The sequence below is a fragment of the Rutilus rutilus genome, assembly GCF_951802725.1.
Source record: "Rutilus rutilus genome assembly, chromosome: 1".
Classification (NCBI taxonomy): Eukaryota; Metazoa; Chordata; class Actinopteri; order Cypriniformes; family Leuciscidae; genus Rutilus; species Rutilus rutilus.
In genome coordinates, this window is record NC_140209.1 from 56328145 (window position 1) to 56343348 (window position 15204).

At 39.3% G+C, this 15204-nt stretch overlaps 1 protein-coding gene across 1 annotated transcript in view; it reads right to left on the reverse strand.

Annotated features, from left to right (window-relative positions):
* Positions 1-15204, reverse strand: part of LOC311304861 (dynein regulatory complex subunit 3-like) — a 28281-nt gene that overhangs the window by 11379 nt on the left and 1698 nt on the right. The window contains exons 2-4 of the mRNA XM_084432207.1: positions 14968-15084; positions 14719-14885; positions 14419-14565 (exon numbers count right to left, since the gene is read on the reverse strand). Coding sequence (XP_084288333.1) covers positions 14419-14565; positions 14719-14885; positions 14968-15084 — 431 coding nt within the window. The remainder of the gene's footprint in view (positions 1-14418; positions 14566-14718; positions 14886-14967; positions 15085-15204) is intronic.

Consider the following 15204-nt stretch of genomic DNA (forward strand, 5'->3'; position numbering starts at 1 on the left):
TCTCACCTTGAGTTCGAATTCGGACACGTTCAGCGAGTTCATCCTCATAGTCTTCAGAAAGAAAAGCAGTAAGGAATGCCGATTCAAACTCACCCCAGGTAGTTATCGTAGCTCTGGCTACCTCCCACCAATCTCGGGCCGTGCCATATAGGACTGTTCTGAAAGTAGCTAGAATTTCTGGATCAGACAGAGGATGTAAAGCAAGAAAATCCTTACATTTGATTATATACAACAAAGGATCTGAGTCATCTGACGGTCTTCCAAACGTAGGGAATGTTAACTTGAGATGGTCACTCTTGACAGCAACAGCATTTAGTGGAGGTGATACAGCAATGGAAGGCTGTGACAATTCAGCTCCCTTCGGAGGGTTCAGAGTAGTTTTGTGTTCGGGACTCACTGGCAGTTCATTTACTTTATCACTTAGGCGGTCAAGCTGAAGGGTCCAATGTGAAAAATCTTTAACAAATTCGTCGTGACTTTTTTGAAAGTTTTTTTGGACAGCTTTAATGCCTGAGAAATCTTTAACAAGTCCATCATGACTTTTTTGAAAGTTTTGCTGGACAGCTTTGATGTCTTCTTGGACTTCCTTTTGAAGTTGCTCTACCATGAATCGAATATCGGATAGCAGGGACTTTTTACTTTCTTGAAGTTCATCGGTTGTTAACAACTTCATTGTCTTCACCATTTGGTCAGTCTCAGATTCAGTCTGTTGTTTGTTATCTGACAAAATCTTTGAAATTTGTTGTGTATGGTTGTCCACTTTATCAGCGAGACTTTTTAATTGACTTTCATGTTGTGAAGAACTCTGTTTCAATTCACTAGTAAGCGCACTTACAGCTGCCTCTTGTTTCTCCAGGAGATCAAACAATTTGTCCCAGTTAACCTGGACCTGGGTGGTAAGATGTCCAATCTCCCTTGCAGGTGTGGGAAACGTCCCAGGTAATTCATACTGGGCCCCTGAAGACACTTGAGAACCATCCCCTACTGTCCCTGCTGGAGAAGGAGTACACAGTTGCATTTGGTCTTGGTTTCCATCCCATACAAGAGGTTGCACTGACGTATTAGGGGAAAAGGTTGAGGGAGCGAACTGTACATGGGTTCTTGATTGTAATGCAGTGGATTGAATGGGGGTATAGGGATAGTTGGACACCTGAGTTTGCAGGCCAGGCATCCAGACTGGAGTGGCAACATCTGGAACATCAATATCCACAAAGGTTGATGATGGGTGAAAAGCATCTGCCATTATGTATTGTGTAAGAGAGAGATGGGATATTGTATATGTTATCAGTATATGAAGTGCAAAACAAATAAACAATTGATCACTTCACAATAATACCACTCACATATAAACACTTGTGATAACCCATAGTTCACAACTGAGATTACACCCTCCTTGGTTATTAATTACAAGCTTAACTCCACAAATTCAAAGACTTGAGTTAGTTTCTACACAATTCACATCTAGTAAATGCACTTAAATAAGTTTCAGTTACATCTTACAACTTAGTTCATCACGGTTAGACTCAAGCAGATAAATAAACAAAAAAGCATTTCATCAAAATAAGGATCATCCTATACTTTGCTTCAAATACTATAAGGTTTACAAATTTTCAAGTTTTCAAGTCCCTGTTCGGGCGCCATTTTCTGTGACGTAGTGATTCTAGATAGGCCTGTAACCCCAATCACGCTTCACAGAACAATACAAATGCCAAAATAAGCTCACTTTTACAATTAAAAAACGTTCTTTTTTAATTTAACTCAAAATGGGGACTCGTTTCCTTTTTTCCTACATCTTGCTTATTCAAAGCATATCAAAGTGCAAAAACAATTACGAGAACAAAAAAAAAATTATCTTATGACATAATCATCAAATGAACAATCATTAGATCACAATCATCTTTCAGAACAGATAGAAGAATTTACGAGTCTTCAAAGATAAGTGACCTAAACAAATCTAAACAATGTCGATCAATATTCAGACACAATGCTTGTGAAGCTATCAAGTCATTTTCAGTTCAAAGTCCATAAGGGAAGCAAACCAAACAAAATGCATTGGAAAGTTTTGTCCTTAAGCAAAGCGTTCAAGAGAAGGATGCTCGATGTTTGTGGGCTTGTGTAGATGTGTGTGAATGTGCTGTGTGAAGTATGGGATAAAAGTCCGCTAAACCAATCTTTTCCAAGAGTCAGTTGTGATTTAAGGCTCCGTTTCGGAGTGAGGATGAACTGTTCAAGGCCTACCTGAAGTCCAATGTGCAATCAGAATATCTGAGGCCTGTCCAAAACTAGATGAAATTCACTCACGGTCACAGCATTCCAACCCCACGCAGTTCACAACACAGCCGATAAACGAATGGCATCGCGAACATCCGAACACTCGTTCACTGTGTAGCTGGCGCAAGTCTTGTGACACATAAACTTTCAGTCTCGTTGGTTCATGATCGGCATCATACTTCACAGTGCTTACTGTCTGTTGATTAAGCATTTGTATATTCCAAACACTGCTATGGAAAGGAGCAGCTCGCTGGAACCTTTGTAGTCGAAACTCTTCCGCAGTGCAGCAACAAAGCTTTTAAAACACAGTAATCTCAAGTCTTGACTAAATTCTGGCACATTTTAAACGTCTGAAGACTCCAGGCAGTTCAAATTGCTTCAACTTTGGCTCTTGGTGTAGTGGGAAAAAGCCTTCAACCACATGCACACACACCTGCATCTAAATTAACCTGATTCCATTTCCTTCTGGCTACTGACTCCTCCTACTTGTTGCAGTGCATTATGGGTTCTGTAGTTTTTTTCCGTCACACTCGCATGATCAGAGCCACAGCAAAGCCCTGACCACAGTGTAAACAAACCCTTTGGTGGCTAAGCTAGCTGCTAACCCTTGGCTAAGCTAACCTAACCTAGGCAGTTGTTTACAGTGAGGCCTATATGCTAAAGCCTTAAGCATTATTTACGTTTGTCATTAGTATTAACATCAGTGGATAAATACAGTGTCTGTTTGAAGAACGTTAAAGTGATTTAACCATTTAAACACCTTGACTTTTACACCTGTTGGTCTTTTCTTCTTTCCTATTTTACCTGTCTCATTTTATACTTTACCCATATTTTTCTGTGAAAAGGAAAATTTTGGTTCACAATTATTAATTTCGTTTACCTGCATTTTACTTGAAAAAGAAAATGCTGGTTTGTGATTATTAATTGTCAAATTCTAATTTGATTTAAAACAAGGAAATTTAAAATTGAAATTTTATTTTCCTAAACATAATTTCTAATGACTTTTAGATTTATTTTAATAAATTCTAATTTCATAATTTTCCTAATTTCTAAATTTCTCTTTTAGATTTAATCACTTCAGGTGAATAAGTCTTAAACTTTGAAAGTTAAGTAAACTTATTCAACCAACATTTTCCCTATTACAAATATTGTTAGACTCCTACTTGCTCATTTATTGTTATTGCGTTGTAACCTCCTTCTCAAGTTGTGGTTATAAACTTAACCATTCTATTTTACTCATTTACCTCTTTATTTAATTTCCCTTTTTCTTATTTTGTCCTTATTACTTTCTTTCATTTTATTCTAGCTTGGGAGTGAAACACCTGAGCCTCAATAGGAGACATTGGTATCTCACTACAAGTTTCAAATAAATCAGAGATAACCCTCTCTTTACAAAGTTTTATTTTTGAATGTTTAGTTGGTTGGCAACTATCAGTTCTATACTCGTAGTTCGACAAAGGCTCCAGAGCCATTTGTGGATCCAATCTCCTTCCCTCCTTTCCTTCTTACATCTTTCCTGTTCTGTCCTGCTTTATTCCATCCCCTTTCTTCACATTTGTAGGGAACATACCTGGAAGAACCATCAATCGAGTCTAAAGGAAGAGAAAGATAATTTTTCCAAAGAAAACAATTATTAGGTATTTGATTTGTAATCAAACCCTCTCTTGTTCTCCATACTCTCTCTGTCTTTGTAAACACAATTTACAATTTAACATCTTATCCAAGATCAATTAACAGAGACAAGTGTTGAGCAACCATCGCCTTCATAGCATCTCAGCTGTAAGCGGTCCAACTGACGGTGTGTGGTGTCAATCCTGTAAAACTCGGAAAAAGGTGTCAGCATTATTATTGTATTATTTTTCCTTGTAAACATAAACAATAATATTGTTTACCTTTCTGGAAACAGATTCTCACCGATAGGCAGCATTTACGAGAAAAATAATTTTTCTCCTACTTAAGAATTTTCTTTCTTGTTTTTTATTTATTTATTGGAATTGGTTTTAACCTCTCTCTCTTTTTCCCTTTACTCAGTTGAGTGACACAGTCCTCACATCACAAGTTGAAACCAGCTTTTCCTTGATAGAAAATATTTATAAAAAAAATATTTCTCCCATTGAAAAAAAAAAAACTTTCCCTTTCAATTGAGATTTGTTTTAACCTTTTTCTCTCTCTTTCCCTCACTTAGTTGAGTGACGAAGTGTCCACATCACTAGCCTACCTATCTACACTGAGACCAACACTTAGACATTACAACACTTCACTATTGTTGTACAGTCACTGAAACGACACTTAGCTGTTCAACCACATATAGGCTTACGCCCCACACAGATCTGTGTCAGTCTCTTCACCCCAGCGTGCCAACATGTCGGGGACAACAAACCCCACTGACGTGGACGCCTGGCTCAGAGGCATTACAGACTGCCTCACACCAAAGACAATTGAACTGTTATTATTTTTAATAATAATCATAATTCTGAGAAGATTCCTGACAAATGATTCAAGCCAGAACCACAACCACGTGGAACTAACCAAGATTACCTGTTCCCTAAGCAATGCCTTCACAGCCCAGCTGAAGCTAAGCGACAAGCACATCACCCACCTGCAGGAGGAGCTGACTCGTGCCCAGAGCCGCATAGACAAGCTGGAAGTGAAAGTACAGGATGACTTCAAGCGTCAGACCACTGAGTTCCTGAGAGAGCTGATGCACACTCAACTCTGCACTGACCAGCTCAAAGTGAAAGCTCAAGTCGAACTCGAAGGGCCCGACAAAGTGAAGCAAGAAACAAAGAAACAAGGTGACAAGCTCCAAGAAGCCCTTGCAGTCACTGAACGTGACAAACAAGAATTAAAGACTGTCCAGAAGCACCTGGTAAACCAACTCCAGTCTACTGAACATCAGCTAGAGAAAGCCAAAGCTGATATTAAAGATAAGAACTCTAAAATCACTGCTCTGAAAGACCACCTGGAAAGGTGCAGTGCTGAAATCGACCATCTGACCCAACAGCGAGATGACGTCAATGACGAACTCTACGCGGTCAGAAGTGAACTCCAGCACATTTTCAAACAGAAACCAGAGCCAAGAAGCAAGAGACCTCCCTCAGCATCACCACTGCTGAGCAGAACAGAGTCCTCCGTCCAAGAACTGGCATACAGTGAAAGAAGTGAATGGCCACAACCCGAAATGTCACCAGCCTTCACCACAGAACTGTTCACTGCCAACAAACAAAGAGAGCTCATCCAGGCAGATTCTGCACAGGGGATGACCTTTAAAGATCTCAACAAGCTGGTTAAGAATATCACTCAGTTCAACCCGAACTCCACGGAGGGCCAAGACATTGAAGCCTACATCCGAGATATCAACTTCCACCTAGAGGTGAGACCACATGTGACTGACAGAGACAGGTTCTACCTCCTCAGATCGACATCCAGTCCAGAGGTACGAAGCTTCCTAGACCGACAACCTGCTCATGTCAAGTCAAACTACCAGCTGCTATGTGAGACACTGAGTAAAGAATTCACAGGCCCAGAGTCGGAACATGGTGTGTTAATCGCTTTGGAAACCAAACAAGGTCGACAGGAGACTCCTCAAGCCTACTACCACCGTTTTCGACAAGCCTTCTTTGGTGCACATAACTCACCTGAACATGAAGAGGATGTGAACTTCAAAACCCTCTTCCTGAGGAACCTGCACCCTGGATTAAGTCATCATCTTGGTCTTGTGGCCTGCGCAGACACAATGACAATTCAACAGCTACGTGACCTGACACACAAGGCCCACATCAAACAGAAGATGTCCTCAAAGAAAGGTTTGAAAACATCCACAGTTTCAAACTCCTTCAGCCAAGACACAAGCCTTGTACTTGAAGACAACCAGTGGCATGACAACACCACGGTTCTTCGTAAGAAGCACAGAGAACGTGACTCCCATGCCGATGACAGATACCACACCAACCGCATGGAAAAGTCATGGAACCAGCCATGCTTCTCAAGAAACCCACCTCGGCACCACTCAGTTAAGCACAGCACTGAGTATGCCCAAGAACAAGACAGTTTACCCTCAGAAGACATGGAGCAACTAATGAGGCAACTGAAAGTTCTCATCGGAAATGAGGTAAACATGGATGACGAACAGGATGGCGATGGAACGGAAGACCACCGATTCATCTGATACACCTTCATAATGAAGATGACAACCACTTGTTCTACAACAACACAGAACAAAGTGGTCTCTCACAGTCAACCACTGACAAACACCCAGAGGTACCAGGAAACACCATCCTGGCTACCCATCACTCATAAAGAAACCACCAAACGAGCTCCAAACTCAAGAACCATGTGTGTGCTACAGCAACAACAGTAAGCACAGAAGGCCAGAAAGTCTGTCACAACCAGAAGGCATCATCGGAGGAATGCAACAACGGAGACCAAGTCTCGCACTACAGCTTCACGCATCCATGCCAAACTACCTCCCCATGTCTGCCAGAGAACTTCCTGCCTTACTGGTTTGACCCCCAGCAGATCACAGAAGATCCTTTCTCCAAGGCAAAGAGGCAACAAGCTCATCAAAGCTAAGCCATCAAGCAAAGGGGGGAGCAAAACAGACTGAAACAGATCTGACCATACATACATACATACATGCATACATGCATACATACATGCATACACTACACAACACCCCTAACATACTCACTAACATACAGAAGTTAACCACCTCTACCATGCAAACCATGCAACAAACATGTTTTCCCACACAGGTAGAAACTAACTTCAGAAACTAGCTTAACAACTTAGCTACACTTACCATAGGAAACATGGTAACTAACTATCCATCCAACAAGTACACCTGAGAACACCTCTCATTACATTGTGATACCTTACACCTTAGCTGCGCAACAGTAGTTATAAGTCATGTCAGGAAACACTCAACTGCTTTGTTTTGTTTTACCTCTTCCTTCCTTTCCTTCTTTTATTAGGTAAAATGCCTGTCCACCCCATTAGGGTCAATGTCGCAATAATAGGATTGACACACCACGCCTAATATTTGTAAGTCACCTTAAAACGAATGTGAGCCAGAGAACTCCCTGCATCATTCGTATCACAAATTGAAAGGTAAATTGGTCCAAACCTAGAACAATTTAGAAGAGAATAAAACAAACAAATCAAATTTAATCACAAAATTGATTAATCACCGTCCCAAACCGAACTAAATTTGAACTAAACCTTGTTCAATGTGATTAACTATATTGAGAGAGTGAACCTGTTTATGCCTAGATAATCTAATGCCATGCACCAGTAAAGTGACCAGTCATGGAGGTGTTGTCTTGTTGTTTGCTGTGTGTGTTTGCTTCCTCTACCCATTTCTCCAGCGTTCACCGATGTCTTCTACTCAACACATCATTGACCGAGGGGGGATATGTAACGACAATGGGTAGAAACCAACCACCAACTAATCTTCTTCCAGAAAATTAGTTCAAACTTCCCACTTCCTGCCGAACAAAGAGGAAGATTTGTTCAGAACACCTCATGATCGTCATCAATCTTGCCATCGGGTCCGGCATCACCGGTCTGACTAATTAAAGGAGCCCCCAGCACTAACTAAATAATGAATGGACAATGCTAGATTTGTGCCGAAACACTGACTGGTCAAGAGATGACGTGAGACCCAAGGTCCCACGAGAGACAAACAGATTTCAGCAGGAAATACCCGTGACCCCAGGGCTGTCTTAAGCCCATAAATGTTACACACAAAGAGACGTTAACCTATCAAAATCCTTGAAACTCAACCCAGAGCCATGAATCATTCACAGTCTCCAGCTAGTCTACGCTAACCAACGAAAACCCCCAACTAAGAACTTTTATGAGCCCAGCTAAAGGAAGAACTTGTCAATGTGAGATAGCTTGGAAAAGAATGATTGGTTCAGAGATGACACAACTCGAGCCCACAACATTCCAGACCCCCTCCTCCTTAAGGACCTCTGAACGAACAAACCAATTCTCTTCTTTTCAAACCAGAGAACTGAGATTTTACCTAACTATACATAAAATCATTCAAGAACAATTTTCAACGGACTTATAAATCAAACATCATGCAACTACAATGATTCGATTTTGTGTCTACAATAAATGTGTGTCTAATATGCTTAGATCCCATATAATTCATGTAATTGTTATAACTGTTAGATGTTTGAATGAAAGTGTGTTGTGTTTCATATCAATATGATCGTATGCTCATGATTCAGAAGATGGCTTGATTGAAATCTGTGCAAAATGTTTCGTATTCTTATAATACTGACAATGTCTAAACTGTGGCCTCTGTTCTCTCTGTTAGTAAGGAGAGCACAGATAAGCATGATTTACGATCAGAACTGAAAAGAACGCCACCTCCTAAATTTAGCCAGTGTCTAATTGGCCAGAACTCATCCTGGAGGTTGGACAAACTTTGAGTTTAAAGTCTTAAAGGTATAGCGGAGGATTTTCTTTTTCCGGGTGGGTAGTGTAAACTATTGGTCCACCTAAGTGTCAATCATTCTGGTGATATGTTTACGTAAGGCCGTCGTACGTGCTCGTCCCTTAGTTTTCGCTTTCTGCGCATGCGCACTTTCAGGTGTTTATGTGTGGTGAGCTAGAGCTCAGCCATTCATTGAAGCTCGCCGTTTCACCGGGTCCTTTGAAAATGTCTGAGGGTCGCAAGAGAAAAAGTTTGTACGAACTGTATGAGAAGAAGAGAGAAACAAGATCAGAGTGTTTTTGGGAGATTGTTTCACACGATGGCGTGCGCTGAAAACACAGGTTGGGCTTCCCACTGATGCCTCAGTCGCGAAGTTTCTACTCGACAGGTAAAGTTTGGCATGCTATTTGGAGAAAAAGTGCAAATCTTCTTTTGGAAAGTAATCTTGTATGAGCGATGCCGACAGCAACTTGTAAACAGAGCGTGCACGAGGAGAACCTCGCACACGTTTAATAGGCGTTCCCTCTCGGGAGCAGGTAGAGCAGGGGTGTCCAAGCTCAGTCCTGGATGGCCACTGTCCTGCAGAGTTTAGCTCCAACCCCAATTAAACACACCTGAACCAGATAATCAAGGTCTGATTATCTGGTTCAGGTGTGTTTAATTGGGGTTGGAGCTAAACTCTGCAGGACAGTGGCCCTCCAGGACTGAGTTTGGACACCCCTGAGGTAGAGTGTTGCGCATGTGCATTTTTTCAAAAAGTGGAGAGGGCGGTTCTTATCTAAAATTCGGAAAGATCCTCCGCTATACCTTTAAGACCCAAACAAAGTTTTAGAAGAAGAACTCTCTCAACAAAGGCAGAACAAAGATGGGCAGAAAAAGATGAAGATCTAAAGCAAGACTAGTAACCATGTAACTGAGGAGCAGACCAACCCAAATTAAGATCAGATGGGTTAGATTCATTTCCAGTCATCAAACTACTCTCCATATCTCATTTCATTTCTTTCTATGTGTTATTTTTCTTTTCCGATTGAAAGTCTCGGTTTTAAGTAAAGTTTTGCGGCAAAGTTTCGGTCAACGATTCACGGCTGCAACGAACACTTTCAACTTCAAAGACTTTTCATTCAACAGCTCCAGCACACCACGTGACTGGAACGCCACAGACATTTATCCAAGCACGAGGAGGCCAGCCGACGAACAAACAAAGGGAAACCCCCCTTTTATGCAACAAAAGGAATTCCCAAAAGGAAAAGCAAAGACGCAAGTACCTCCAGGCTAAAATCTTAACTGGTGCATTGATACATTTAATAACCTGTCTTAAAACGATAGAAGGGTTAAATTAATGTTTGATGGTTCATTCAGGTTGTGTCTTATTAGTGCATAGAAACTTGGGATTTAATCATCTCATCTCTTAAAACTCTCTCTCTCTCTCTCTTTCTTTCTGCAACTCGTATGAATGTGTATGTGTGTGTTTGTGTTAGATATTAGCTTTATGTGTTAGTAGCCTATATAATCAATAAAGTATTGTTTGTATTTAAAAGAGATTACTCGTGTGTGCTTATCAGATTTATTGTCTTGAACTTCGATTTAAGTTACCTATGCTGTTACCCTTAATTTACTTCGTAATTTATTGTTAGCTGGGGATTAATTCTTTCTTGGCCAGGAAGATATTATATTTCCTAGAGTTAATACTTGTTTATGCTTTCTGTTCATTGGATGAACTGATAAAATGATCATACTATTGATTCTGCTACAGTAAATTCTGAAAATAATTAAAAATAATTAAAATATTAATTATTGGTCATATTCCGTTATGAATAATAATTAATAATATTTATACGTGGGCGTATAAACGCTACATTACATTAAAGTATTGTGACTGTTTCAGTGAGTAACTCGTTATTTCTGAGTTGCAGGTGATTGGCTGAAGGCAATGGTTGAACACCTGAATGTAATCATGACGCTCTATAAAAGAGATGGGAGCGTGGGGCTGTTTTTGTGCAGAGATTGGGGCTGTTTTCGCTTTGCTCTGTACCTTGGGTCTCTTGTCAAGAGGCTAACGGAGAACTCATGAGATGTGAGGGATATGGGGGATCACCGCCGCCTTTTGATCCATCTCCTTTGGGATGGTTGTTGTTTTTGGAGGTTTCATGGACTGAGAATGGTTGGACTGTTGTCTTTCATAAATGCTACACCTTTGCACATATCTGCTGACACACTGATTACCATTTATACTGATCTTTAATGTTGTTCTGTCTTATACTGAATAAATTCACTTATTAATTGGCTGTGGTGTGTGGTGACTCCCTTATTTTGTTGCGATTCAGAAGAGATTGTAACAAATAGGGGCTCGTCCTAAAGCGAAATTACATCATAAGATGAAATTTGATTAATATTTGATATTTTTATTGAGCTTTCGGTATGCACGTTGTTTTGAGACACGTACATAGATATTGGGTCTCATTCATGAAACATTCGTAAATATACGAGTAAATAGGTGAGTGATTTGCACGTAAAGAGACCTTCCCGAAAACTCTTCTCCTGATTCACAAATACTTCGTAAACGTCAGATGTGATAGTGAAATGTGTGTGTGTGTGTTAATGAATTCCAATCAGTCGTAAATGGGACGCGCGTGCACGCTCATTCTCAATTACCATAAATCCCGCCCATTAAATCCGACTGACAATTATATATGGGCATCATATTATGACACCAAACGAAAGATTTCAACGTGTCTTCTCAAAAGCGAAGGAAAAAGAGAAATTTCTCAGATGCAGAAATTGAAGTTTTATTATCAGAAGTTCATTCAAAACGCCACATTTTATTTTCAAGCGTACATAGTGGCGTATCAGGTCCTAAAAAAAGGAAGATTGGCAGCATATTACAGATGCAGTTAATGGAGTTTCATCTGTTAATCGAACAGTCCCAGAAGTGAAAAGAAAATGGTTCGACATGAAGCTTGACTGCAAAAAAACGAATTAGTTCACTTCGAAAAAATCGTATTCAAACTGGAGGAGGTCCTATTGAAAGCAATTAATTATTTGATTAAAGTGTTCCGTTTGCAGATGCTATTACTGGCTCTCGTAATAAAAGTAAAAAGAAAACCCGTATGTAATTACTATATATAATATTTTTTCAAAATGCTGTGTAAATATGTACCCGATTAAGGTGAATTAAAATTCAGCCTTATTAATGAGCAAAACGTTCGGATGTTAAACGCACTATTTACGCGTGGCTGGGAGCAGGTTTCTTTCGTACCAACTAACATTTGGAAAATAAGAACATTTTAATGAATCCCAAAATTTACGCCAGAACCACTTTACACACGATTTACACAAAAATTCGTTCTGCTCGTGTTTCATGAATGAGACCCATTGTGTTTAAACCGACTCGTGAGTTCAAAAGTAGTCATCATTAAAGGGTAAGTGCATTTTTCTTTTTTACAGGGGATACATTGTTCATTTTCTCCCAAGTAGAAATTAGCAACGCTTGGCGTTGATTTGTTATTTTGCCTTTTTAATTTTTGTGCAGGCTTTTGGGTGAAGTACACCGTCGTGGTTTCTGATTGAGCTGTTTGTTCAATTTTTAAACCATCGGTATTTTGGTGTTTAATGGCGCTTTACTCTTGAAAGCTGCATGAAGACTAGGCATATGTTAGCTTGGTGGGTTAGTAGGCAGTTTAGAAGGGGGAGAGTGAATAATTGTTTCACCTGTTTTGTTCCGAAAGGGAAATAAATGCACTTGCTTTTTGTTTAAAAGTGTAACATTTTGTGAGAACAGAATGTCGTCTATAGAAGAATTGATTAAAGATCCTACAGAGGAGATATTAAATTCTTTTGTAAAACAACAATTATGGGAACTTGTAGATCATTTTAAAATCAGTGAGGTAGACAAGAAAATATGGAAAAAGGAACTATGTTCTGTTGTGAAAAATTGGTTATGTGAAAATAGCCTTATAGTGGCTTCTCCACAGAGAAAACGCGACATTGATGTAAAAGGTTCTTTAGATATTTTCTCCGGGTTATCTTTCGAGGAAAGAAAAGAGATTTTACAAATCAAAGAGTTGATTAAAGAAACTAAACGTTATGAATTGGAGTTTGAAAGAATAAGAAACGAGAATGTGCTCAGACAACGCGAGATTGATTTTGAAAAAAAAATAAAAATAGAGGCTGAGAAGTCCGTGTGAGATCATGAGCTGTAGGTGGAGCGGTTGAGATTGGTAAAGGAAGGGAAAATTATGTCAGATGTTGGGGAGAGAGGTTTAAGTTTATCTGGAGGGTTTGACTTGGCCAGTAATTTAAGGCTGCTTCCCAAATTTAATGAACATGACCATGATGTTTTTTTTTCTTTATTCGAAACTATGTCCGAAGAAAGAAATTGGCCGAGGTCTATCCGTATGGTCATGCTTCAAACGGTGATCACAGGCAAGGCACAGGAGGCATATGCAGCGCTCACAATGGAGGACAGAAAGGATTATGACAAGGTAAAAGTAGCTATTTTGAAGGTAGCTATTCTCAAGTTGGGCTTCACCTTGCTTGTTAGTGAGGAAACTAAACATCACTAAGCCCGATGCTTTTCCACTTCCTCGAATGGAGGATTGTGTAGATCAGGTGGGTACAGCTAATTTTACCATTTAATTTTACGTCTACCAAGAAAGAACTCGTGTTTTTTGGGGATGGTCGGTTATTACCGGGGTTTCTGTTCAAATTTTTCAACCGTGGTTTCTCCTCTGACTGACTTACTTAAGAACTCAGTGAAATTTGACTGGAGCGAAAATTATTATTGACCACTGCTCCTGTTCTAGCTGCCCCGAGGCTGGATATGCCATTTAAACTACAGGTGGATGCCACTCAGATTGGTGCTGCTGGAGCTGTCTTATTACAGACAGGGGAGAATGGTTTGGACTATCCCGTAAGTTTCTTTTCTCGTAAGTTTAACACTTATTAGAAAAAATACTCTGCGATCGAGAAAGAGGCTTTATCTTTCATTTGTTTTATTGTTTGTTTAGTTGTTTCATAGACTGACTATTGTCTTTTATAAATGCTATACCTTTGCATATATCTGCTGACACACTGATTACCATTTATACTGATCTTTAATGTTGTTCTGTCTTATACTGAATAAATTCACTTATTAATTGGCTGTGGTGACTCCTTTATTTTGTTGCGATTCAGAAGAGATCGTAACAGTATATTTTAGTTTACACTCTTAAAAATAAAGGTTCTTTATTGGCATTGATGGTTCCACGAAGAAACTTTAACATCCACGCAACCTTTCCATTCCACAAAAGGTTCATTATAGTAGAAAAAGGTTCTTTAGATTTTAAAATGTTCTTTATACTATAAGAAAAAATAATGGTTATTTTAAGAGCTGATCACTTAAAGGTTATTTTAAGATATATCAGTGCAAGTTGCTTTCAGTTAAAAAAGCTCAAACATGCATTTTAGTCTGGGACTATCTTAAGCCTTGTCTGTGAAATTGGGCAATAAGCTAATTTCATTTATTATAGATTTAAATTTAAATTGCAATTAAGTGTCAGAAAACATTACATTCAGTTTGCACTAAAAATATTTTCTTCCAAAGTATAATATTTCAATAATAGGAAATATTCTCTTTCTTTTTCACAAGTGGTCAGCTGAAAAACGAAGTCAAGCAACTGCAATTATATGCGAAAATATGATATGAGAAATGTCTCACTAACCGTTTGTTCATCCAGCAGTCTGTAGTCCAAATAGACCAAGTCTGGAAGATATGCCGTCACAAATACCTTAAAGTCCTCTTCATCACAGATGGGATTTCCCGCAAGGTTGAGTGTGCGTAGATTCTTAAACTTTCTGAGGTACAGCACCTGCAGGGTCAGATATGATTTCCTTCAGCTTTATGTTTGAGTGACACTAAATTAATTAGTGGGTGGCTGCATATTTTGGAGTCAGACTCATTTCCATCCTTCTGGGATTCCACATTTTCTAAAAATGTATCCTCTAAAATATAGTTGGCTTACATTATCCAGTTGAGCAATGGCATTGTTTCCAATAGAGAGGATGTGCAGGTTCTGCAGCGTATCCAGTTTTTCAATGACAGAAATGCGGTTGTTGAACAAACTCAAGTCCTGAAGTTTCACAAGAGAGTCCAGTCCTTCAATCACTTCAATATTATTGAATGACAGATCTGAGGAATATAAGAATTCCGGCTTAGTATTTGGAGATACTCCGGATATGTTTTTGATATCAGTCGGACAGTCTGTACTCACCCAGCCAGGTCAGATTAGTGAGGTTTTCTAACCCTTCAATCCTCTCAATAACATTATTATCCAGCTGAAGTTTTGTTAGAGAGGTGAAATGCCACAGGTGGGAAATCTTTAGGATGTCTACAAAAAACATAAATATTATATTAATTATATTTTGCAAAAAAGTACAATGAACTGTTATTGAAATTATACCAATCTTGATAATGAAAATTAATGAAAAAATAAATAAAATAAAAATCC